At 34.7% G+C, this 27,736-nt stretch overlaps 1 protein-coding gene across 5 annotated transcripts in view; it reads left to right on the top strand.

The window, feature by feature from the left end:
• The window catches only part of VPS54 (VPS54 subunit of GARP complex), a 92,733-nt gene that overhangs the window by 15,697 nt on the left and 49,300 nt on the right, over window positions 1-27,736 (top strand). For 4 of the 5 annotated variants that reach the window (XR_010934520.1, XM_067704907.1, XM_067704909.1 and 1 more), the window contains exons 2-7: window positions 8,546-8,701; window positions 10,053-10,294; window positions 19,051-19,129; window positions 21,521-21,555; window positions 23,618-23,749; window positions 26,909-27,294. Coding sequence is in view for 4 of the 5 variants with exons in the window: in XM_067704907.1 (XP_067561008.1) it covers window positions 8,566-8,701; window positions 10,053-10,294; window positions 19,051-19,129; window positions 21,521-21,555; window positions 23,618-23,749; window positions 26,909-27,294 (1,010 nt within the window). In the remaining variant the exon portion in view is untranslated. The remainder of the gene's footprint in view (window positions 1-8,545; window positions 8,702-10,052; window positions 10,295-19,050; window positions 19,130-21,520; window positions 21,556-23,617; window positions 23,750-26,908; window positions 27,295-27,736) is intronic. The other variant, XM_067704911.1, reaches the window with a different exon arrangement.

Here is a 27,736-nt window from a genome sequence, read left to right on the forward strand (position 1 = left end):
AACCCAGACTGGAGTTTTCTACCCTGTTTTAAAAATCTCAAAATAGAGAGTTTAGGAAGTGTGATCAGTGATTTCTTCCATTTGGTTCTACATATATTCGTGAGTATCTTTTTAAATTTTCTATAATAGGCATTAAAAGCCAGGTATAAAAATAAATTGAACTTAGAGCCAAACCTTTGAATCACCATTTCATAAAGTTTAAATCAAGATTTTTAATAATAATGAGGTATAGTGCAATCACATTGCTATTGATTAAAAATAGAGTAAAAAGTACTTTTTGCCATTAATTAATAAACTAGATTATTTTTAAAAGTGTTTTCTCTCTATCTTTAAAAAAGTTCCATTTAGCACAATTTTATATAACCTGCATTAATACAGTTGTACCCTATATAATTTGTAAACGGTGATTGCTTAAAATTTTTTTAACTGTTGGGATACAGGATCAAAAAAGTTTGTAAATTGCTGATATAGATCGTTAAGTATTCCAACTTCAAAGGAAAGCTAGTTTTCTGAGGGTTATAGTCATTAGAAAGATTCATAGTGGAGGTAGGTATAAGGCTGAAACTGAACTTTTGTAATAGCATCGTTCCTGATTAATAAAGTGTCATAGTTAATCTTATGTATCAACTTGGCTAGACTAAGGGATGCCCACTATTGATGGTAAAACATTATTTCTAAGTGTGTCTTTGAGGGTGTTTCTGGATGAAATTAGCATTTAATTCAGTAGACTGAGTAAAGAGATCTGCCCTTGCCAGTGTGAGCAGGCATCATCATCATCTAATCCTTTGAAGACCTGAATAAAACAGACAAAGCAAAGGAAGGGTGAATTTGTTCTCTCCTCTTGAGCTAGGACATTCGAATTATCTGGCCCTCATACATCAGAGCTCTTGGTTCTAGGCCTTTGGACTCCGGGTCTTAATAGCAGCAGCCACCTGTATTTCAGGCCTTTGGCCTCAGACTGAATTATACCATTGGCTTTCCCGGTTCTCCAGCTTGCAGAAGGCAGATTGTAGAACTTCTTGGCCTCCACAACTGGGTGGTGAGCCAATTCCTTGAATAACTCTCTTATAAATATCCTATTGGGTCTGTTTCTCTGGAGAACCCTGACTAATAAATATAAAGTAATAAGTTTTCATAGGAAAACATTTGGAAAATTCAAAAAAAGCACAAACAAATAAAAATTTCTTATAATTTTGTCATTTGACAGTAACCATTGTTAATATTGTGGTATATGTCCGTGCAATTTTTTTTGGAAATATGTATGCTTATTTTAAATTAGAAAATTGGGATCATACTGGCATACTACTTTGAAAACTGTTTCCACTTAACAATATATGTTAAACATTTTTGTGTTATTAAATATTTTGCAATTGTATTTCAAAAAATTTTTAATTGTGGTAAAAAATATGTATAACATAATGTTTATCATCTTAACCATTTTTAAGTATGCAGTTCAGTAGTGTTAAGTGTATTCACATTGTTGTGCAGCCAATCTCCAGAACTTTTTCATCTTGCAAAACTGAAACACTATAATCCATTAAACAACTCCCTGTTTTCCCTTCCCTGGCCCCTGCCAACCACATTCTACTTTCTGTCTCAGTGAATTTCACTGCTTATGTACCTCATGTAAGTGGAATCATACAGTATTTGTCTTTTTGTGATTGGCTTATTTCACTTAGCATAACGTCGTCAAGGTTCATCCATGCTATAGCAAATGTCAGAATTTCCTTCGTTTTTTAAGGCTGAATATAATACTCCATTGTGCATATATACCACATTTGTTTATCCATTCATCCGTTAGTGAACACTTGGGTTGCTTCTACCTCTTGACTATTATGAATAATGTTACTATTACATGGATGTACAAATGACTCCTCAAGACCCTGCTTTCGGTTCTTTTGGGTATATACACAGAAGTGGAATTGCTGCATCATATGGTAGTTCTAGTTTTACTTTTTTGAGGAATTGCCATGCTGTTTTCTGAAATGGCTGCACCATTTTACTTCCCACCAACAGTGCATAAGGCTTCTAGTACCTCCACATCCTTGTCAACACTTTTTGTTGTTGTTGATGATGTTTGGTTGGTTGGTTTTGTTTTTTTGGATAGTAACCATCCTAGTGGATGTGAAGTCTGCAATCCTATTTTTAATGACAGTGTAATCCATTGGCTATACTATAGTTTATTAAATAACCGATTCCTTCTTATTTAGAAGTTTGTTTCAGCTTTTTCACTCTTAAAAATAATGCTGAGGTTATTTTTGTTCATATTTTAGAGTGTTTGTATATTTGTTTTCTTAATATATGTTATCTAGAAATGAAATTTGAAATGACCTTTGACGGAAGAAGAGGCATTGGATAGGTAGAAGGATGATATGAATATTCTAGGAAGGACACAGCCTTAACAAAGACAAGGAAGCCTTGATAGTGTGATGGATTAGAGGGACAATTAGACCACCGTATCCAGAATAGAGATTATCAATGGGTAATAGGAAATCAGGCTAGAAAGGAAGGTAAACTTCAGATTGTAGAAATCCTTGAGTACCAGCTTGTAAAACTTGGCACTTGTTTGGAAAGTAATGAATAACTTTCCAAATGAAAGCAAAGGTTTTTGAGCTGAAGTATGACAGAATGAAAACATTCTAGAAGATTAATCCTAAAGCAATGTGCAGAATGGTCTAGACTGAAAGCAGAGACCAGTTAGAGGACCACAGTGTGATAGAAGGCCGATAGAGGGCAGGCAAGTTTAGGTTTTATAAAGTAGGGTATATTATAAAGTAGGGTATCCCTTCTGAAGAATAGAAGGGAAGTAAAATGATTAGTTAGTATATCTCTGTTAACCACTTTGGTAGGGGGGGAAAAAAGACTTTTGCTATTACTTTACCTGTAATAGGCAATTTCATAGATAGTTCAGAGTTGGCTGTAAATGATTTTGTAATATCATTGTTCTCTGTAAGCAGCTAATATTATAGTGTAGAAGCAAGGGAAGAGATTTTTACACAGTATCTGGGTAATGCCTGTGGTAAATGGTTGTCCATCTCAGCTGCCTTCTCATTCAGCTTCTAAGGAATTTGTTTCTATATATGGTATTATTCTTCTGCAGCATTAAAACTTGATTGAAATTTATTGATTTTCTTTCCTCCATATTTGAAGTTGTACAAGAATGCCATCTTCAGGCAGATTAACAGTTACAAATTTAATGTTTTTCCTTCTCTCTGATATTTTGCATTATTTATCTATTTAATGTTTGAAAAATATAGTTTCTTTCCCCCAACTTTTTATTGTGAAGACTACAAAACATACAGAAAAGTGAAAGAATAGAACATGTTAGTCATATGTACTTGACTTAGATAAACCATTTTTAACATTTTGCCATATTTGTTTATCTGTGTGTATTTTTTGCTGAATCATTTGAAAGTAAGTTGTAGGTGGCATCATGTTTCATTCCTGAATACTTTATTGTTCATGTCCTGAGTATAAGGACATTTTCCCATAATCTCAATACCATCAATCCACTTAAGAAAATTAATAATAATTCCAAAATCTCATATAACATCCAATCCATATTCAGAATTTCCCAATTGTTCCAAGAGTGTATTAGAGGCATTTTTTTTTTCTTTTTTAACCAGCATCCCGTCAAGGCTTGTATATTGCCTTTAGTTGTTGTCTCTTTATTTATTTTAATATAGAATAGTTCCCCAGCTTTTAAAAATGACATTCATCTAAGTGTCCAGGCCAGTTTTCTTGTAGAGTGTCTCATATTCTCAGTTTATTTGTTTCCCCATGTTGTGGTTTAAATCTCACTATCCTACTCCCCTCTGTTTTCTTAGACTGGAAGGTAGGTCTAGAGCAAAGGTACTTAACTCAGTTCACATACTCTGTAGGGTCTGTGAATAGAATACAGGGAGTCGGAACTTTGGATGGGGAAAAAATTACATCTTTATTTTAATTCAGTGGTTCTCAACTGAGGTGATTTTTGTCCTCTCTCCTCTCTTCCCCCGCATAGGGATGTTTGGCTTTGCCTGAAGACATTTTTGGTTATCACAACTGGGTGCGAGGCTGCTATTGGCATCAAGTGGATAGAGGCTAAGGATGCATCTAAGGATCCTACAATGTACAAGGAAAGAATTATCTAGATCAGAATGTCAATGTCAGTGGTGCCATGATTGAGCAGCCATACCTTAACTGAATTTTAGCATTTCCTTTAATTGTGAATGTAAGAAACCTTTCACAGGGGTATTAGCACTACCTGTAACTTTGTCACCAAGAGAAATTTCAGATGTTTTCATATCATATTAAATTTATCTCAAAATATTTATGCTCATTTATTGCTTAGAAATTAGGATAAATTTGCATAATCAAGCAAAAATATTACTGTATTAAAATTTAAGAAGATAGTTTGACAGCTATATTTCAGTATAATTGTCCATTGTAATCTTATGTATTTTATGCATTATAAACATTATTCTGGCAAGGGTTCTGTAGACTTTACCAGACTGCCAAAGGAATCCACAGGACAAAAGGCTTAACCCTTGGTCTAGAGGCTTGATTAGATTGGGTTAAACATTTTTGGTGAGAATGCTTCATAGGCGATGATGTTTATTTCATATTATTATTTCATGAATCACATAATATCAAGTTGTCTTATTATTCTGAATGATGCCAAATTTGATGACTTAGTTAATTAAGGTGGTGACAGCCAGATCTTTCTATTTTAGAGATACATTTTCCCCTTTGCCTTGCAAAGTAGTCTGTGAGGTAATACTTTAGCACTAGGTGAATTTTCTGTTTCTGAACAGCCTTTCACCTAGTAGCTTTAGCATATATTGATGATTTTTGCCTAAATTGATTTTTACATTGGGGGTTACAAAATGGTGATTTTCTATTTCAATCATTCACATTTACTGGCATTCTTCTATAAATAAGAGATTTCCTTTCCCCTCTCCCACTCCACACCCTTTTCCTCATCCCCCTCCCCCCAAGTAACACTATAGATTCATTATTTTGTATTTGTTCAATATGTTACACTCGGGGTTTTTTTTTGAGTGCTCAACTTGTCCTAAATGTGGTCAGTGGGAGCCCTTTAACTTGGTCCTTGTTCCTTTTGATAGATCCTACTGGTCTTAGAGCATTTCCTTGCTTTCTGGCACAAGTGTTCTCATGATCAAATTGTTCTTTCTGTGCTTCAGGTTTGGAGTCAACTATTTCTTTAAAGAGCCATTGTTTCTTTGTGGGGAATGGTATTTAGAAACCAGGGTCTGAGCACTTGGTGTGGTCATTGCTTCTGGAGTGACAGTGCTTCTAGACCTTTTAAATAGAAGCTCTTAACTGAACTTTTAGCATAAAAAGATATTTTGAGCTACAAGAAAGAAAAATCAAATGTTTCTGATTTACACATCCTTGCAGTTTTTTTCTTTTGGAACGAATGAGTCTGTTTATTCCTTTCTTTATCAGCCCAGACCCATGCTTCTGTCTACTCACTCAAGGATTATTGGTAGTTGTCTAACTAATGTTTCTCTCTTCTCTGTTCTATATACTACCCATTTCATTCATCTATAGAATATAATATATTTTCTATGTGCCAGGAACTGTGTTAGGCATATAGAATACACAGGAAAATGGAAACATCAAGAAGTTCACAGTCTAATAGGAAAGACCTGTATGAAAACCAAAATTTCAGTATGATTGGTACAAAAATAGAAATAAACAGCGACTAAGTGTAAGAAACCAAAGAAGACTTCAAGAGAAAATATTTGAGTATGGTAATGATATAATTATGAGAAGGTTACCATGTGAAGAAGGGTGGATCTATTTATAGATTCTCATTATTGGTGACCACTGGTCAAATGCCCAATTTGTATCTAGATGGTAGTTACAAGTGGAAGTGTTAAAAATCGAGGGTTGCCTACATTTAGTGCTGAGAGCTTTCCTTTTTCCTGTATTCTGTTTCTTTGTTTGTTTTTTTTTTCTGGATAGACAAACTATTCTTCACTTACACTAAAACTTTCTTATGAAAGATTATTTCTTTGTTGAAATTGTTTGGTTTAGAGGCCATGTAGATTTGCTTATTTGTTTATACATCCATGCTTTGTGAATAAATCTCCCATGTTTTATTACCAATGATTGCACTTACCAAGTATCTGTGTCATACATGTTATGTGGTTATTAATACAAAGTTTGGTTCTTACTGTGGGGAGATCATCTTAAACACAGGATGGTGAGAGGATCTGAGAGTCAGATGGATAGAAATTGGGGCTCACCCATGTAGGCAGTACCCTAATTGTACATAATCCCTTTATAGCTAGAGATTGTCCCTCTTTTCATAAGAATTAGGAGGGGTGTGGAAAAAAAACAGAAAACTTGTGCATGTTTCCCAATTCAGAATCTTTAAGGAGTAAATAAGCCATTTTTATTTCCCCACCCAGATATAGAAGTAACTTATAGGAGTCTAGAAATGTTTTTCCACAAGTCCTCATCTCCTCAAGTATTTCTAGGTTCCTAAGATGTCAATTAGGCTTTCTTTTTGCTGTTAAAACAACATGATGGTAAATAGAATACATTGAAATTGTAGTGTGCTATTGTCGGAATCAATATTTAATTTATCTGACATCAAGCAATGGGTGTTCGACATAAACACATTTTCCATATATTTGTAGCCTACTTCTTTAAGTGTCAAAATGTGTTTATTTTAGCCATTTTATTTGATGAAATTAACAAAAAAGTTAAACAGACTTAATGTCACATGTAGAATTGTCTTTACCAAGCACTGAATGTACAGGCTTCTGTGTTATCAGTGTTTCCTATCCTTAGGAAACATTCTTGAATGTTTCTTCTTCTTAAATATGCAAATGCTTTTATACAGAAACAACTGTACACTTAATATATATGGATATAAATGCAATGGGCCAGTGATGGCTTTCAAACCAATACTCTGATTAATTTTCCCGGATATTTTCATCATAGTACTCTTTTCCCCCAAACCTCTACTGGCTCCTGTAGTTTGACCATACTGTCTTTGTGTGTGTGTGTGTGTGTGTGTGTGTGTGTGTGTGTAAATATGATTTATTTGTCAGTACTTTTGTCAGCATTTTTGTCAGCAAACATTTCACTCCAGCCAAGTCAGTTTCCACATAGTCTTATGATTATTCTATGTCCCTTAACCTTTGTTCATGCTGTTTTTTGCTTTTTCCGAAACTCTGAGGAAGTTATTTATCTTTGTTCTTTTCTTAGCAGCTTGTTTCTTATGGTCTCAGTGAATGGTGCAATTGGATGTGTTTCCTTTGTGTTAGAAGGACTGAGACAGGTATACAAGAAGTCTGGGAAATGTAATTTTTAGCTTTCCGTCAAACTATAGAGGAGCTAGAGGGGATGACTTTTTTTGTCACGAGTCCTAGCCTTATATCTCTCCTTTTATTTCTTACTCTTACTTTTCTATTCACCAGGTTTCCTAAATTGGCTTTTTAAAAAACTTGTTAAAGCACATGTATCTTTGTAAACCACCTAATCCTTTTGGGCCTTGTCATACTTATCGCTAGTATCAGGGAACTTAGACTAGGTGATCTCTAAGTTCCTTTTCAACTATAAGCTTCTGTTTATGTTCATTTATTTATTCCTTCATTAAAAAGTATTTATCGAATGTCTGCTGTTTGGTTGATATGATCAGCAATATGAGTTTCTACCCTCCGATAGTAAAATAATACATGTTCTTCATTATCCAGGTTATGTACTGCTTCATTTGTAAAGTGTTAGCTGACATTGTAGCCTTTATTATGTTGTCTTGGCCCCACAAATTCTTTTCTTACTTGTTAAAAAGTGTAGACATAGATTAACTTGTGTTTTGTTTAGGGTTTTGATTTTTTTGATTACCTAATGTAATTGCAAGTACTTTGAAGAATGATACTTCTTTTATAAACATTTAATATAGTGACAGTCACATAGTAATTGTAAACATAATGATAACTAGTGTTCATTTATGAACACTAACTTTGAGGCAGGCATTGTTTTAAATGCTTTACATATATCCATTCCTTTAATTCTTACAAAATGTTTATGAGATGGGATCTTTTTTCATCTCCATTTTTACACGTGAAGTAAAACACACAAAGATTAAGTAAATTTCCTCAAGGTTATATTGCTAGTAAGTGAAGCTGGGGTATGAACCCAGACAGTCAGATTTCAAAAACCCATGCACTTAACCCACTTTGCTATAATGTATAATTATTATATACTTGCTGAATGAATGGAATTTTTAATATATATTGGTTACAGTTTTGGTATCTATTTTCACTTTGGATAAAAGACTAAATAAGGATATTTCACTTTGAGGAGAATACTTTTTAAACAAGGACAAATAACTTTCTTAGCAAACTAAATATAGTGAATGACTCCCACAATTGATAGTGAGTATTCAAATTATGTACTTACACCTTGAGGGATTTTAAATAATGTGTCTGATTTTGAAAGAAAATTTTTGTGACATGTATAGTACTTACAGATGAGTTTTGATTTGTATTAAGTATCTTGATGATTATTTGTTGCTCATTTTCAGTTGAGTGGTGATTTTATGCAATGGCTTCAAGCCACAGTTCTTCACCAGTGCCTCAAGGAAGCAGCAGTGATGTTTTCTTTAAAAAAGAGGTAGACCCGACAAAACACATTCGACCTGTGCAGTCACTGCCAGATGTGTGTCCCAAGGAACCCACAGGTAATACCTTTTTTTCCGTTTTTTGAGGAATTTTATTGAGGATTTGTTTTATCTTTAAATGAAGTCAGATATATACTTAACTCAAAAGAGTAAATTTTACGATATGAAAACTAAAGACATAATTTGGAAATAAGTTGATTAAGAAATTGAAATATAGTTCTTTTCATACATTTCCATAAACGAAGTCACTTATATAAACTGAAAGAAAAGTTTTGAAAATGAGGGTACAGATTGAAAGCTCTTCAGTTAAACATAGTACAGTCAGTCCTCATTACTTGCCGATTCTATATTTGCAAATTTGCTTAATTCCTAAAATTTAGTTGTAACGCCTAAATCAATACTTGTGGCACATTTGTGGTCATTTGTAGACAAGCACAGAGGAGTGAAAAATTTGAATCGCCTGATATGCACGTTCCCACCTGAGGTTGAACTAAGCAACACTTTGCCTTCTTTCAGCTTTCATGCTGTAAACACATGTCCCTTTTGTGGTCTATTTAGTGCCACATTTTTTTGTATTTTTGTTGATAATTTTGCTGTTCAAAATGGTTTCCAAATGTTGTACTGAAGTGCTTTCTAGTGTTTCTAAGCACAGGAAGGCTATATTGTGTCTTATGAGGAAAATACGTATGTTGCATAAGCTTCATTCAGGTGTGAGTTATAGTGGTGTTAGCTGTGAGTTCAATGTTAATGAATGAACAATATATATTAAATAAGATATCTTTAAACAGAAACACACACAAAACAAGATTATATATTGATTGGATGATGAAAGTTGCAAAGATTTGCAGGAACGTAACCCTGTATTTCCCATAGGAGCAAAGGTTCAGTATTTGCTTATTAAATGTTCCAGTGACTTTATAGAACAAAACTGTGAATAACGAGAACCGACTGTATATTTTTCTCTCCTCTATGGTTAATGTCACAGCAGCATTTTGGTTATCTAATTATAAGCTGAAAAAAAGGATATTGGAACCAGGTGTGTCTGCCATAAAACAATAGAAAAAAGGCCTACCTGTGGAAAAAACCTGGAGTATTAAAGGATAGAAGACATACAGTAGAAGGTAGAAGAGTTTTGATGTTGAAAAAAAGATAAATTGTACATTAAGGAAAGAAATTAATGAAAGACTTTCTTCCCCCACCCTTCAACTACAACCCTCAAATTCTGCATATCCTTTATCTTGTACATGTTTTTCCTCCCCTTGGCAGTTGATGCTGACAGCTGAAGGTTAAAGCATTTGCTATAGAAGGGAGAGTTTAGTTGCTTTGTATAATCTAAGCATTTTTATTTTTCTAGAATGTGCTTTCAAACATAAAACTTACTTTACAGAGTTCTCTTGTTTACTTTTTGCAGGTGATTCAAATAGTTTATGTGTTGCCCCATCTCTAGTTACAGATCAACATAGATGGACTATATATCATTCCAAAGTAAATCTCCCAGCAGCATTAAATGATCCTAGATTAGCAAAAAGAGAATCTGACTTCTTCACAAAAACATGGGGATTGGACTTTGTGGACACTGAAGTCATACCTTCATTCTACCTCCCACAGATCAACAAGGAACATTTTACAGTATATCAACAGGAAATCTCTCAGGTAATATCTGATCTTGATATTAGTTATAGTCAGGTTAAAAGTAAAAGAAATATTTCTAGTTTGATTTATTATAGATTTCTGACCAATAATCTTTGATGAGCCTATGGTATGCTTTTCTTTTCATATACATTCTATTGTCCTGGGTTGTATTTAATTCTTTGCTTAGATATATGTAAATATATTTCTCTTACAGTAGTGATTTTTCAGAATTATACATTCCTAATAGTTCTAAGAATCAATGTGAAACACACCAATAAGAAACAAACAACCCAATTAAAAATTGGGCACAGGACTTGCATAGACATTTCTCTGAAGGAGATATACAAATGACCAATAAGCACATGAAAAGATGGTCAACGTTACTAATGTTTCATTTTTTATTTTGTAATTACAAAAAAAGTTAGTTAATGTACAATAGTATGTTAGTTTCAGGTGTACTATATAATGATTTGACATTTGCATATGTTATGAAATGATCACCACAGTAAGTCAAGTAACTGTCTGTCCCCATACAAAATTATTACAATATTATTGACAATATTCCTTATGCTGTGTATTACATACCCATGACTTATTTATATTATAACTGGAGGCTTGTGCCTCTTAATCCCCTTCACCTATTTTGTCAACCCCCCAACTCCCCTCCTCTCTGACAACCATTTGTTTATTCTCTGTGAGTCTGTTTTCCTTTTGCTTTGTTTGTTTGTTTTGTTTTACAGATTCCACATGTTAAGTTGGAGCATACAGTATTTGTCTTTGTCGGACTTATTTCACTTATCATAATACCTTCGAGATCCATCGATGTTGCAGATAGCAAGATTTCATTTTTTTTTAATGGCTGAGTCATATTCCATTGTGTATATATACCACATCTTATTTAGCCATTAATCTATTGATAGACACTTAGGTTGCTTCCTTATCTTGGCTGTTGTAAATAATGCTGCAGTGAATATTGGTGTGCATATATCTTTTAGAATTAGTGTTTTTGTTTTCTTCAGGTAAATACCTAGAAGTGGAATTGCTGGATTCTGTGGCAGTTCTATTTTTACTTTTTTGAGGAACCTCCATACTGTTTCCATAGTGGCTGTACCAATTTATCTCAGCAGCAGTTCACCAGGGTTCCCTTTTGTCCACATTCTGACCAAGACTTTTAATTTGCTATTTGTTGTCTTTTTAGTAGCAGCCATTCTGACAGGTGTGAGGTGGTATCTCAACTGTGATTTTAATTTGCATTTCCCTGATAATTAGTGATCATCTTTTCATGTGTCTGTTGACCATCTGTATGTCTTCTTTGGAAAAATGTCTATTCAGGTCCTCTGCCCATTTTTGAATTGAGTTGTTTGTTTTTTTGATGTTGAGTTGTATGAGTTCTTTGTGTATTTTGGATATTAACCATTTATTGGTTATATTATTTGCAAATATCTTCTCCTATTTAGAAGGCTGCCTTTTGGTTTTATTGATAGTTTCTTTGCTGTGAAAAAGCTTTCTAGTTTGATGTAATCCCATTGGTTTATTTTTGCTTTTGTTCCCTTGCCTGAGGAGACAGATCCAAAAAAAAAAAAAAAAAAAATTTGCTAAGATCCATGTCAAAGAGGTTACTGCCTATATTTCTTCTAGGAGTTTTATGGCCTCAGGTCTTACATTTAAGTCTCTAATCCATTTTGAGTTTATTTTTGTATATGGTATGAGAAAATAGTCCAGTTAGATTCTTTTGCATGTAGTTGTCCATTTTTCCCAGCACCACTTATTGAAGGGGCTCTTTTCCCTATTGTATATTTTTGCCTCCTTTGTCATAGATTATTTGACCATGTAAGCATGGGTTTATTTCTGGGCTCTCTATTCTGTTTCATTGATCTATGTGTCTGTTTTTGTGCCAGTACCATTTCTGTTTTGATTACTATAGTTTTATAGTATAGTTTGAAATCAGGGAGCATGATACTTCCAGCTTTGGTTTTCTTTCTCAAGATTGTTTTGGCTATTTGGGGTCTTTTGTGTTTCCATACAAATTTTAGAATTATTTGCTCTAGTTCTGTGAAAAATGCCATTGGTATTTTGATAGGGATGGCACTGAATCTGTAGATCACCTTGGGTAGTATGGTCACTTTAACTATTAATTCTCCCAATCCATGAGTACAGTATATCTTTCCATTTGTTTGTGTCATCTTCAGTTTCTTTCATCAGTACCTTATAGTTTCCCAAGTACAAGGCTTTTACCTCCTTGGTTAGATTTATTTCTAGGTATTTTATTCTTTTTGATGCAGTTGTAAATAGGATTGTTTTCTTCATTTCTCTTTCTGATGGTTCATTGTTAGTGTACAGAAACACAATAGACTCTGTTTATTAATTTTGTATCCTGTAATTTTACTGAATCATTTACTAGTTCTGATAGTTTCTTGGTAGCTTCTTTAGGATTTTCTATATATAGTATCATGTATTCTGCCAATAGTGACAGTTTAATTTTTCTTTTCCAGTTTGGATTTCTTTTATTTCTATTTCTTGTCTGATTGCTGTGGCTAGGACTTCCAGTATTATGTGGAATAAAAGTGGCGAGAATGGACATCCTTGTCTTGTTCCTGATCTTAAGGAAATGCTTTCAGCTTTTCACTGTTGAGTATGATGTTGGCTGTAGATTTGTCATATATGGCTTTATTATGTTGAGGTATTTTCCCATTATATCAACTTTGTTGATAGTTTTTCTCATAAATGTATGTTGAATTTTGTCAAAGCTTTTTCTGCATCTATTGAGATGATCATATGATTTTTATTCTTCAATTTGTTATTGTGGTCTATCATATTGATTGATTTGCGGATATTGATCCATCCTTGCACCCTTGGGTTAAATCCCACTTGATCATATTTTATGATCCTTTTAATGTATTATTGAATTCGGTTTGTTAATATTTTGTTGAGGATTCATGCATCTATGTTCATCAGGAGTACTGGCCTGTAATTTTCTTTTTTGTCGTGTCTTTGATTTTGATATCAAGGTAATGCTGGCTTTGCAGAATGAGTCTGGAAGCATCCCTTTTGGAGTAGTTTGAGAAGGATAGGTGTTAACTCTTCTTTAGATGTTTGACACAATTCACCTGTGAATCCATCTGGTCCTAGACTTTTGTATGTTGGGAGTTTTTTTTTTTTTAATTACTGATTTGATTTCATTACTGGTAATCAGTCTTTTCATATTTTCTGTTTCCTCCTGTTTCCGTTTTGAGAGATTGTATGTTTCTAGGAATTTATCCATTTCTTCTGGGTTGTCCACTTTATTGGTGTATAATTGTTTGTAGTAATCTTTTATCCTTTGTATCTGTGGTGTCAGTTGTAACTTCTCTTTCATTTCCGATTTTATTTATTTGGGTCCTCTTTTTCTTGATGAGTCTGGCTACAGCTTTATCAATTTTATTTATCTTTTGAAATAACCAGCTCTTAGTTTCATTGATCTTTTCAATTGTTTTTTAAGTCTCTGTTTTATTTATTTCCGCTCTGATCTTTATTATTTCTTGCCTTCTACTAAGTTTGGGTTTTGCTTTTTCTTCTTTTTCTAGTTACTTTAGGTGGAAGTTTAGCTTATTTATTTGAGATTTTTCTGTTTACTGAGGTAGGCTTGTATTGCTATAAACTTCCCTCTTAGAATTGTTTTTATTGCATCTCATAGATCTTGGATTGTTATGTTTATGTTTTTATTTGTTTCTAGGTATTTCTTAAATTTCTTCTTTCATTTCTTCAGTGACCCATTGGTTGTCTAGTAGCATGTTGTTTGGACTCCACCTGTTTGTGTTTTTGAATTTTTTCTTCTTGGAGTTGATTTCTAGTCACATAGTCTTGTGGTTGGAAAAGATGCTTGATATGATTTCAATCTTCTTAAATTTATTGAGACTTTTTAATAAATTTATTTAATTATTTTTGGCTGCATTGGGTCTTTGTTGCTGCGTGTGGGCTTTGTCTAGTTGTGACGAGTGGAGGCTCTTCTTTGTTGCGGTGCAGTGGCTTCTCCTGCTGCCGAGCACGGGTTCTAGGCACACGGGCTTCAGTAGTTGTGGCACATGAGCTCAGTACTTGTGGCTTGTGGGCTCTAGAGTGCAGGCTCAGTAGTTGTGGAACACGGGCTTAATTGCTTCATGGCATGTGGGAATCTTCCTGAGCCAGGGCTTGAACCCGTGTCCCCTGCATTGGCAGGCAGATTCTTAACCACTGCGCCACCAGGGTAGTCCATTTTGAGACTTATTTTGTGGCCTAGCATATGATCTGTCCTGGAGAATGTTCCGTGTGCATTTAAAAGAATGCGTATTTTGCTGCTTTTGGATGAAATGTTTTTACATATCTGTTAGTTCCATCTGGTCTAATGTGACATTTAAGACCATTGATTGTCTATCTGAATGACCTATCCAACCATGTAAGTGGGGTGTTAAAGTCCCCTACTTTCATTGTATAACCAGTTTTTCTCATTAATATTTGCTTTACGTATTTAGGTGCTCCTATGTTGGGTACATATGTATTTACAACTGTTATATCTTCTTCTTGGACTGATCCCTTGATCATTATGTAATGTCCTTCATTGTCTCTTGTTACAGTCTTTGTGTTAAAGTCACTTTGTCTGATATAAGCATTGCTACCCAGCTTTTTTTTTCTTTTCTTTCCTTTTTTTTTTTTGGTTTCCATTTGCATGGAAAACCTTTTTCCATCCCTCACTTTCAGTCTGTGTGTGGCTAGGTCTGAAGTGAGTCTCTTGTAGGCAACATATATATGGGTTTTGTTTTTATATTCATTCAGCCATTCTGTGTCTTTGGATTGGAGGATTTAGTCCATTTACTTTTAAAGTAATTATTGATAGGTATGTCCTTATTGCCATATTGTTAATCATTTTCTGGTTTTTTGTTTTGTTTTGTTTTTTGGGTTTTTTTGTGGTACGTGGGCCTCTCACCGCTGTGGCCTCTCCTGTTGCGGAGCACAGGCTCCGGATGCGCAGGCTCAGCGGCCATGGCTCACGGGCCCAGCCGCTCCACGGCATGTGGGATCCTCCCAGACCAGGGCATGAACCCGTGTCCCCAGCATCGGCAGGCGGACTCTCAACCACTGCGCCACCAGGGAAGCCCCTTGTTTTTTTTGTAGGTTTTTTTTTTCCTCCTCTTCTTTTGCTCTCTTCCCTTTTGATTTGATGACTATCTTTAGTGTTATGTTTGTTTGAGTTTTAGTTTTTTTTCCTGACGTGGACCGTTTTTTTTTTAAGTCTCTATTGAATTTGCCACAACACCGCCTCCGTTCTGTGCCTTGGCCCCTTGGCCACAGGCATGTGGGATCCCAGCCCCCCAACCAGGGATTGAACCTGAAGTCCCAACCACTGGACCACCAGGGAAGTCCCTAGTGTTATGTTTGGATTCCTTTCTCTTTTTTGTATGTGTATGTATTGTAGGTTTTTTGGTTATCTTTGATTAGTTAGTGTGTATGTATTTGTATTTTTTGGTTACCATGAGTTTTAAATATCACACACACACACACACACACACACACACTGATTAAGTTGATGCTCTTAAGTTTGAACGTATTCTAACCACCCTACATTTTTACACCCCACCCCCACATTTAATGCTTTTGACGTCATATTTTACATATTATTGTTTTGTGTAACTCTTAACTACTTATTGTGGATATAGATGATTTTACTACTATTGTCTTTCAGCCTTCCTACTAGCTTTATAAGTGGTTGATCTACTACCTTTACTGTATATTTGCCTTTACCAGTGAGTTTTTTTTAATACTTTTCTTTTTTTAATTTAAATTTTTAATTGAAGTATAGTTGATTTACAATATTATGTCAATTTCTGCTGTTCAGCAAAGCAATTCAGTTATACATATGTGTATGTGTGTATATATACATTCTTTTAAAAATATTCTTTTCCATTATGGTTTATCATAGGATATGCTTTTCATATTTCTAGTTGTGGCCTTTTCTTTTCAACTTAGAGAAGTCCCTTTAATATTTCTTGTAAAGCTGGTTTAGTGGTGCAGGACTCTTAGCTTTTAGCTTTTGCTTGTCTGTTAAACTCTTTATCTCTCCTTCAGGTTTGTGATAACCTTGCTGGGTTGAGTATTCTTGGCTGTAGGTTATTTCCTTTCATTATTTTGAGTGTATCCTGCCAATCCCTTCCGGCATGTAAAATTTCTGCTGAAAAGTCAGCTGATAGTCTTATGGGAGTTCCCTCATACATACTTAGTTGCTTTTCTCTTGCTGCTTTTATGATTCTGTATTTATAATCTTTTTTTTTTTTTTTTTTTTTTTTTTTTTTTTACCATTTTCATTTTAATGTGTCTTGGTGTGGACCTCTTTGGGTCATCTTGCTTGGGACTCTCTGTGCTTCCTGGACCTGGATATACGTTTCTTTCCCCAGGTTAGGGAAGTTTCCAGCTATTATTTTTCCAAACAAGTTGTCTGCCATTTTTTTCTCTCTCTTCTCCTTCTGGGACCCCTATAATGTGAATGTTAGTATGCTTAATGTTGTCCCAGAGGTCTCAAACTACTTTTTTTTATTCTTTTTTCTTTTTTCTGTTCAGCTTCTGTGATTCCCACTACTTCCTCTTCGAGACTGCTGAAGAGATCTGTATCATCTAATCTACTGTTGATTCCTTCTAGTTTCAGTTATTGTATTCTTCAGCTCTGTTTGGTTCTTTATATTTTCTAACTCTTTGTTGAAATTTTCACAGTTTTCATTCATTCTCCTCCTGAGTTTGGTGAGTATCTTTATTATTACCTTGACTTTTTAGTGGAGGTGATTGCTTATCTCCACTTGGTTTAGTTCTTTTTTTGAGGTTATGTCTTGTTCCTCTGTTTGGAACATATACCTCCGTCTCCTTATTTTGCCCAATTCTCTGTGTTTATTTCTGTGTGTTAGGTCAGTTATATTTCCTGATCGTGGAGAAATGGTCTTAAGTAGGATATGTCCTGTGGGGCACAGCAACATGCTCCCCTCTGGTTACCAGAGCTATATCCTATAGGGGTAGCCCCTATGTGGGGCTGCATGTGCCCTACTTTGTGGGGGGGCCAACTACTGTGGGTGCACTGGTAGGCATGGCTGGCCTCCGGCCTGATTGGCTTTGAGGCTGTGCCTCATGCAGTGGCCATGGGCCTTCTGGAGGGTGGGGCTGGGGCCCCATGTGGCTATCTCTTCAGCCTCGGGTGGGTTCAGGGCTGGTGCTGGCCTGCTGGTGGGCACGGCTGGGTTCCCAGTGCTAATAGACTAGAGGGAGGATTCCAAAATGGTGCTCACCAGCACTGGTGTTATTGCAGTGCAACAAGCTCCCAAAATGGCTGCTCCCATCATCTCTATTCCCTGGAGAGGTCCCAGTTGCCTCCTGCCTCTTTCAGAGGCTCTTCAACATTGTCCAGTGGGTCTGCCCCAAGCTCCTTTCAAACAACTGCCTCTGGCTCGGACTCAGAGCATGTGAGATTTTGCATGCACCCTTTAAGAGCGGAGACTCTGTTTCCTATAGCTCTCCAGCTCTCCTGAACATAAGATCCACTAGTTTGCAAAGTCACACATGCTGGAGTCTCATCTTCCCAGCACAGGACCCTGGACTGGGGAGCCTGATGTGGGGCTCAGACCCCTTGCTCCTTGGGGAGGACCTCTATAATTGTGATATTTCTCCCATTTGTGGGTCCCTGACCCAGGTGAGTGGGTCATACCTCTACCCCTCCTACCTGTCTTGCTGTAGTTTCTTCTCTGTGTCTTTAGTTGTGAAAAATCTTTTCTGCTATTCTTCAGGTTCTCATTGATAGTTGCTCTGTAAATAGTTATAATTTTGGTGTGTCTGTGGGAGGAAGTGAGTTCAAGGTCTTCCTACTCCACTGTCTTGGCCACCTCCACCAATGGTTTTAACTGGTAAATTTCATGTTGTGTATATTTCACCACAAAAAATGGACAAGGGATCTGAACAGGCATTTCACCAAAGAAAAGATACAGATGGCTAGTAAGCATATGAAAAATTGCCTGACATCATATGTCTATAGGGAATTGCAAATTAAAACAAGGTGCCACTACACGTCCTTTAGAATGACGAAAATCCAAAATGCTGTCAAGACCAAATGCTGGCAAGGATGTGGCTAATAGGAACTCTTATTCATTGTGCACAGGAATGCAGAATAGTACAGCCACTTTGGAGACAGTCCTGTAGTTTCTGATAGAACTGCTCTCAGAATGCTGCAGGGATAATACTATTAGCCCAGGGTTTTTTCCTTACCACACTCCACTTTCCCATATGTCCTGTGTATGGTATCTCAAAAGATAACAGTGTTGTTAGTGGTCATCTAACCTGAACTCAGAGTGGGGTTTCTTTCTGTCTTTCCTTTTTTCTTTTTGGACTCAGAGGAAGTATTAACTACTAATCTGTCTTTCAATCTTAGGTATATAGGTTTAAAATTTTCTTGCTTATTTTTAAAAAGTTATTTTCTTAATTGATTTCTGTTATAAGAATAAGGATTTTTTATTTGCTTTCCCACTTCATTCTAAGTTTATGGAGATTTTACTATAATTGTATAAAATGGGATGAGTATAAGTATATAGACATTCACACACCTCAGTGGTATTTGGTTTATTAAGCATACTTGTTACTTGTATTTAAGTTCAAGAGGCTAGTGATTTCATATTAGAAAAATTTAGAACTTATTTGGTATATTCTTATATTCTGTTTTGTTAAATATTTTAATGCTTTGAATACTCATATTGCCACACAGCATTGATCACATTATTTATTTGTCTTTTTATTAGAGAGAGAAGATTCATGAGAGATGCAAGAAAATTTGTCCTCCTAAAGATACCTTTGACAGGACTCTCTTACATACTCATGGTATGAATATGTGCTCTTTGTAGCATAGCATAAATATTAATGAACAAAATCTTAATTTTAGGACCTTGTTGACTATCATATCTAATTTTTATTTCTAGTGAAATTTCTATAGCCTGCAATCATAATCTTTTCTAAAAGGTTTAAAGAGAAAAATCATGGATCTGATGGTAGTGTTATCCTTCAGTTCAACAAATAGTTATTTAATATTCAGGTGCTTTGTACTTTGCTTGTTGCCTAAAAATAAATGAATAAGAAATAGTCCCTGTCCTCAAGAAGCTGATGGTCTCCTGAGCAAGGTTAAACAAACCAACACTGTATATCAGGCAGTAAGTTCAGCATGGTAATATTGTAAAGAGTTCCTAACTTAGCTTTATAAAAACTGGAGTTGATGAGGATTATCTGTGTTTTAAACTAACTATCAAGAAATATTTATGTGCAAAAAGGCATTTCAGGAAAGGGGACAGTTTATGCAAAGCCATAGAGTCAAGAGGGAAATTAACATGTTCTGGGACCTGCAAGAGTTCAGTATGCTGGCTCCACTGGGAGCAAGAAATGAGGCTGAAGAAGTAGGTAGGAGTCAGATCATGAAGAGCCTTGTATATCATGCTAAGACATTTTTCTTTTCTAAAAGCAGTATAGAGTTACAAAATATTTTAAACCAGACATGATCAGAGTTATGATTATATATTTCACTGTGAAAGAAGTTGTGGCTAGTAAATTTATAGATGATGATAAAACTGGAGGCAAGAATACAGTAGAAGCCTATTGCAGTAATACAAGTGAGAAATCATGTGTTCCTTATAGCAGTTATAATGAGGATAGAGAGGAAATTAGGTCTTTAAGAGATGCCTCAGAAATGGAGGCACAGGTTTTGGTGGTCAGTCATTTGTTAGTAATGGAGCAAGATGATTCAAGGATGATTCCCACATTTCTTGCTTGGGCAGCTGGCTAGGTGAGAGAGGTAGTATTGGAGAAGGAAGTTTGGAGGAGATAGAGGCTGGTTTAATTGAAGTTTTGCATAGAAGGAGGAGTCTGGTATGCAACCCAGAGCTCAGGAAAGAGATCTAGGCTGGAGATACAAGTATGATAGACATTATCATAGACAGTATGCTAGACAATAGCATGGTAGTTGAATCCAAGGGCACAGGTGGGATCACCCGGGAGGATGTGAATAGTAAGGAGAAGAGAACTGATGATAGAACACTAGGAGGCTGTCACATTTAAGAAGGAGTAGAAAATGTACCTGTGAAGGAGACTAAAAAGAAGTAGTCAGAGAGATAGAAGAGTCAACCAAGAGAGAGTTGCACCTTAGAGATGGAAGGTAGTTAGAATTTCAAAGAAGTGCGAATAATTAGTCTACAGTGTCAGAATACTTCAGGGATAGATCAGGTTTGCACTCTGAGAAATCTCTGTGGATTTGGCAATTTGGGAGATCTTAGGGAGAACATTTAGACTGGAGTAGTAGTTAGAGAACTTTCAATACTATGTATTAAGGAGTGAGTACAAGAGTAGGAAGTGGAGACTGCCAATATGGATGTGACTTGAAGATTTGAAATGTTAAGGTATTGACTAGAGGGAACAGAATCCCTCTAGTTTGTTTCTACTAGCAGTTGTGCTAGAAGAATGTTTTTGCATGGCCAGGATTAGATGAGGCAAGAGAGGTATCTGCATAATACTGAGACGGGTGCTTCCTTAAATTTTGCACCTGAGGTTCTCCCTTGCCTCAACCTACTCTAGGCCCTGAGTTTTATCTTTCTTCTTCTTCTTCTTCTTTTTTAATCGAAGAGAACTGAGCATGTTTATATGCAGAGAGAAAAGAGCTATTAAAATGTTAAAGATAGGGAGAGGCAGGGTAATTGATGCAAGCTCAGAGAAGAGGCAGGAGAGGATGGAGTCTGAGTACAGAAAGCTTAGTTTTGGAAAGGAGGGTACCTTGTCTGAAATCTGATTGGTGAGACGAAGATAAAGGAGGTTCATTTGCAAGAAGTTTGTAGAGGATACAAACTAAGATGTCTAAGAAGAAAACTACTACGGCATTAAAATTTTTTTTGATCATAGGAAATACTGGATGGGATGGTGGATCTTTTGAACAATAAAAATAGCATTTCTATAAGATAGCACCAAGCTTTCTGTGTCCATTTAAAAAAGACTTGAATACATTTAGTTGTTTTATTGCTACTAAACAATTGATTAAAATTATTTGAAACATACTCACTGCTTTGCCTACTCCTAGGTATACAGAAGGTGTTTGATATTTGTTGAAGAAAGAAACTTAAATCATTATTTAATTGTGACCTAGTATAGTATTGAATCTGTCAAAATATATTTTATGGAAATAAAATGAAAACAAGTTTTAAAAAATCATATTTTCCCTTTTCCATTTTAAAATAGATAAATCCAGGACAGATCTGGAGCAAGTACCTAAGGTAACAAAACCTAAAAAATGAGAATACAGCTTTTTAATATTTGATCTTTAATTTTGCCTTGTAAGAAGCTTTCACTGGGCTGTTTTCTGATGCTTTGACCACTTTGCCTCTTCTGGGACTTTCTTACTTTTCTTCTCTCTCTTTTGCATGATCAATCTCTTCTTTATCACCAAAACCTACAAATATGTTTAAGTGTTTTCATTTTAAAATATAATTTTATTGGTTTTATTACCCCTCCAAATTATTAGGGATATTTTCTTTGTATGAAGAATTTTGTAGAGATGTGTGATAGATGAGTGTTTTTTTGTTTTTCTTTTTTTTTCTGGGGAAGGAGTCCATTGCATTCATCATATTCTCAAAGAGGTCTGTGATAATTGCTCTTTAGGGTGCAAAGAGACAGAAGGATGAAAGACAGAAACAAAAAGGAAAGGGCAGTCATTTTTAAAGTTCTTTGATTCCTACAAAATAAAATTCAAACTGTAATTTAAGGCCCTTAATTATTCACTTCCATCATAGGCACACTCTTAACTTTTGCCTACTAATCTTTACACATTCTTTACTTCAGCCAGACTTTTTTGCTGGCTCCATGCTTTACTTGCAGTGTTCCTTTAGCCTGGAAGACTTTTCTCTTATCTCCCCATATCTAATCCTTTATAGTTTTTGCTTAAATGACAACTTTACATGAATACATTTCCTCCAAATGAAGATCATTGGCCCCTTTGCCAAACTGCCATAGCATTTTATCTAGACCCCTGCCTTCCCTTTTAAGGCATTTGTCACTCTTTCCCTTATAAAATATTTATGTATATATTTTATCACATCCCTTGGGCTAAAGATCCTTGAGATTAGGACCTCTGGAATAATTTAGCTTTGTTTCCACCTTAGTGCCTAGCATAAGAGTAAAATCATAGATAGTCAACATTTATTGAATTAATCAATACTTTCAGTTATACTAGAGGGACTAGAAAATATACTCATGTCCCTAGTTATATTTCCCTATCACATTCATACCAATTTTTGGATATGGGTCATATGAATCAGTGAATATAATAAAATATAACATAGAAATTAATTGATTAAACCATGTTTCAGGCCTTATGCTATGTGCTGGAATAGAAAGATTAATAATCTATAAATCCAGTCTTATAGGAACATATGGTCTGGGGGGGAGATATACATATTAAGTAAAAATATTTATGAAATATGAGATAAGTATACATGGTATACTTGTGTTTAGAGATGGGGTTAAATAAATTTTGTGAAGTATGAGATAAATAAAACTCTTAATGCCATTCTAAGAGAGTTTGGTCTGTCAGTCATGGGAATCCATTGAGAGATTTAAAAAGAGAAGTTAATTCAGTTATAATTGCATTTTAAAGATATATGGAGGATAGATTAGGGAAGGACATCAGTAAGTAGACATTTACTGTAATCCAGAGATAATGAGGAGCTGCAGAAATACTGTGGAGATAGAGTAGAGAGGAGATTCAAGTGATAATGAGGAAATATTAATGGTAGTACTTGGTGCGCAGATGGATGTGGTATACAAGGGAAAGGAGCAGTCTCTTCATAAAATTGAATTTGTTTTGGTTTTAAAATTTAGTGTATGTCTAATCTAAAAAAGAAAGTTTGAAAGAATTTTGAGCAAGAGAAAATAGAAATATAAGTATAGAGATATTGATATTTGACATTTTTAAAAAACCACTATCAGTGGGAAATAATACAGAAATTTTAGGATAAGTATGATATCTCCCTTTTGTATGTGCCCAGTGGGACTGCATTCGTGAGTTTGACCAGGTAGTAATGGAATGACCATCTCTGTTGGTAAAGGCAAAAAAACATTTTTCTATCTTTCATGAGCACTTTTAGCTTGATGAAACATTATTTATATATTTTTCTTCTACAGATTTTTGTATAAATAACTCAACTTATTATCACTTGCTTTTTCTGTATATGCCTGAGATTCAAGTTAATTATTGTTTAATGGTCTTATGATGTTAGAAGGGATAATGGATGTAAAGAAAATGTTTATCTAATTGAGGGAAATGCATTTTTTTAATAGATTTTTATGAAACCAGATTTTGCCTTGGACGATTCCTTAACTTTTAATTCAGTTTTACCATGGTCTCATTTTAATACTGCTGGTGGAAAAGGAAATCGTGATGCAGCTTCCTCAAAGTTGCTACAAGAAAAGGTAGTTTCTTTTTTACTTTTCCCATGTAGAAAACCATTTTAATTAAGTGGTACTGTTTGTGTGAGTTCAGAGTTAGTTATTTAGTAGGCACTAATTCCTTTAATTTCATCTTTATTGTTACTGATAATTAGAACCCTTCAGATCTTAACTGATAAAGTAATAGCACTTTGTGTCAATGCAATACAAGTTGTGCTGTTGAAAAAGGAAAAGGTTATTGTTTGAGTGCTTCTTATCTGAAACAGCAGTTGATAGCAATCTCAATTGAAAGGATGTATTAGATAACACAATTAATTGTTTTACATTTATTCCAAACAGTATATTGGCTAATTTTATATTCTTTATGACTTAAAGCACAGAAAATTAACTTTTCCTGAGGTACTATTTTTCCTCGTTTACACATAGTAATGATGATTATTTTGAAGCAAAAATAGCATAGTTAAAAAATGCCTTGTTCCTTTAGCTTTGCAAAGCGTAGCCTTTTGCGTGTTATTAGTCAGCAGTTTTTCAAAATTTTACAGTGTTCTATATTTCAGAAGTCAACATCTTGAAAGTCATTTAAAATGTAAAACTTTAAACATAACTCATAGATCAAGAATCTTTTAAAACTGGAATAGGAAGTAAAGACCTTTGATCTCTGTTCTTTCTTAGCATTCAGTTTAGAGCTTTCCTAAAACTGACTGTGGTTCCTAAACTGAGATGAAAGCATTTCATTTTAGTCAGGCGACAGCTCTTGGCAGTCTGAAAGCTTGCCTCAGGTAGACTATTCAATAAGTTGGGTCCAGTCCTCAGCAACTGAAGAAAGGGCTACTTAGGGAGGAGAGGAGAAGAAATGTGGGGAAAGAATCGTGAGTATTCCGTTTCTCACAGTTGAAAATGAAAATGAATTCACTTTTTTTTTTTTTTTTTGGCAACATTTTCATCTATAAAGGTTTTCCTTGAGTAAGAATAAATTCACAAATCTTATGAAAACAATGGATATATAGACACAGACTCACTCCCAGACTACGTTTTCACATTCCAAGTATATCCCCTGGTAGAATACCTTAAAAGAGAAAAACAACAAAAGCCAATAAAAATTTCACCAATCTATACAGATACTTTTAGGAATACTTTAAAAACTGTTCCCTTTATAGAATTTTACTCGGAAATGAATTATGAAAATATTATGCCTTTGAAAAGAATAGATCAATGGAGTATTGATAAATTGCAGAAATATTTGAAATTCAAATGAAACAATTTTCTCATGCTAAATGTTTAAAGTGACTAAAGTAATGGAAATTTTTTTTTTTTTGGTAAGTTGCAGAATCAGCTTTATTACATTTACATTTTGTCTCCTCATTCTGCTCTGTTCTTAGAAAAGGTATGGAAGACAGGATTCCAAGACAGGATTCAAACTCACTGTATGATTGACAGCACCCATTTTATCTTGCTAGTTTTAAAGAGGGGATGCTACAACCAGGATTAGGGAAATTTTTGTCCTATTGTAGTACTGCTACCCAAAGTGCTGGTCTGCGATGAGACAATGAGTTTGCTCTAGAACGTACATCATTTCACTGCTTCCTTCATTAAGAAAGTCTTTCTATGAAAAAGCAATACCGTGGGTTTAGTGATGTAGTTGATTTAATTTCCAGCAGAGTTCCTCATTTCATCATGGACCTGTTAAACAGTTCACAAACTGGCAGCAGCATATAAACTGCATTCTGAGTACCCCTGTCCTACAGGAGTTACTTTTTCTCCATTTTCTGAAGATTGAGTCTACTTTAGCTTGTGATGTACCTAAGTACCTTCATCCCCATATTGCTTTTTAGGTAAATAAATGAACAGCTGTTGAAGGTAAAAAGAACAACAGCAAAAGAGTATAAATGCAACAGATTTAAACTATAGAAGAATGTCTTGTTTGTAACCTATTATATATTATAATAGATTATTGAAGGAGCTGTATTGAAGATATGCATGATCCTGCATGGTTTTAATGAGACAGGCTTGGTGACCAAATAATCCTCTAATTTTATGAGTCCTAAATGTTGAAAGCCCATTAACCCTTTAACACTACAAATTCTCCTGAGATGTTCAGAGATAATTCTTAAAGTTTGAGCTATAGGAAGAATAGGAAGAATCTAGAAGTAAAAAAGTGGGAGAGAAATGGAAAAATAATATAGCCAAAGAAGGCATATGCAGTTACGAAGGAAGAAAAGACAACTCAAGTTTTAGAAGTCCATATTTGAAATTAGAAAGCATTCTTAATACATGTTATTCCAGGAATTAATTTTGGTAGTATTACAAATAAGATATATATGAACTAATTGTTTCAGTCAACTGTTTAAGAGGAAAACACATTGGAAATAAACTGAGTTTTATAAATTGATAAAAGAATAATTGTTGAAATGTGAAATTAACAGCTTAAAAAAAAAAGATCCAGGTGAATTCTAGTACTCTCTGTAATTTGTGGCTGGATCACCAATCTGTCTTTCATGAATTCTCTAACGTTTTGAGGCAGCATGGTACAGTAGAAAGAACTTCACTTTTTGAGTTAGACAAACCTGGGTTCGAATTTCAATTTTTCTACTTACTAATCATATGACTTTATTCAAGTTATTTAATGTTTCTGAGCCTCGTCCTCAACTGTAAAATAAAATAATAATAATACCTGTATTCCAAGATTGTTAAAATTAGAAGATGATGTATATAAAATACCAGTGCCTGATACATAGAAAGCCAGTAAATGGTAACTATAATCATCTTTCAGTCAGATAAATGATACATTATATTGGTGATGGCAGTGATGTGTGGAGGTTAAGGAACTCAATCATTCTGTCTCAGATCTTGGAACTTCTAAAACTAGATTATAATCTGAGATGACTGTGGGCTACTTTTACTCTCTAGAAAGTAGTTGGTGTCTGGAGGACAGTAATGGCAGGAGCAGAGGAAGAAGGTAAATCACCTTCTATGCTTTTGTCTTACATTTATTAATTTTGGGCTCTACCTTTCATCTCCCTTCTATTTTGTATGCCTAGTATCAAGCATCACATAATCAAACAGTTCACACAGTGGGATTTAAAATGCATGTAGAAATATTGTATCGTTTTCAGAAAGTATTTGCGTAGTTAAGGTATACTTATAATATGCTGTGATTTTTTTTTCTTTTCCTTTCCTCTTAAGCTGAGCCATTATCTGGATATTGTGGAAGTAAACATTGCTCACCAGATCTCTCTACGTTCAGAAGCATTTTTTCATGCAATGACCTCTCAACACGAATTGCAGGACTACCTCAAGAAAACTTCCCAGGCTGTAAAAATGCTTCGAGATAAAATTGCACAGATTGATAAAGTAATGTGTGAAGGATCACTACACATTTTAAGACTGGCACTTACCAGAAATAATTGTGTTAAAGTATACAATAAACTGAAATTAATGGCCACTGTACACCAGACTCAGCCTACAGTACAGGTGTTGTTATCTACTTCTGAATTTGTCGGAGCATTGGACTTAATAGCAACAACGCAAGAGGTTCTACAGCAGGAACTTCAGGGCATTCACAGCTTCCGGTATGTCCATTAAGTAAGCCATTAGAAATAATGTTAGAACTTTCTAAAGGATAAATTTTAGTATGTAACGTTAGCTGAAAATCTATGAATGTGTTAGAGTTACAAGGGTATTTTTTTCTTCCAGATTGATCTGTTTAATAATGTTATCATTCTGATATTTTAGTCTTACTAAAACAAACAAAAATCATGAGGACCAATATTTACAGAGACATTTGGATAAAGAAGTAAAATTAAATTTTCTAGCAGATGAAATCAACGAAGGGCCAGTCACAGCTTTGAAAATTATATTTTGAAAATGTTGAAGTAGTTTTGTGTCAAGATAATAGATAAAGGTGGAAAAAGGAATACTAGTATAGCTGAAATTAAGTTCATTTTAAAAGCCATTGAATAAGTTTTAAATTAGATAATTATTAAAATTCATTTCTCATTTACAGTCTATCAC

The sequence above is a fragment of the Pseudorca crassidens genome, chromosome 14 (genome assembly GCF_039906515.1).
Source record: "Pseudorca crassidens isolate mPseCra1 chromosome 14, mPseCra1.hap1, whole genome shotgun sequence".
NCBI classification, from domain to species: Eukaryota; Metazoa; Chordata; class Mammalia; order Artiodactyla; family Delphinidae; genus Pseudorca; species Pseudorca crassidens.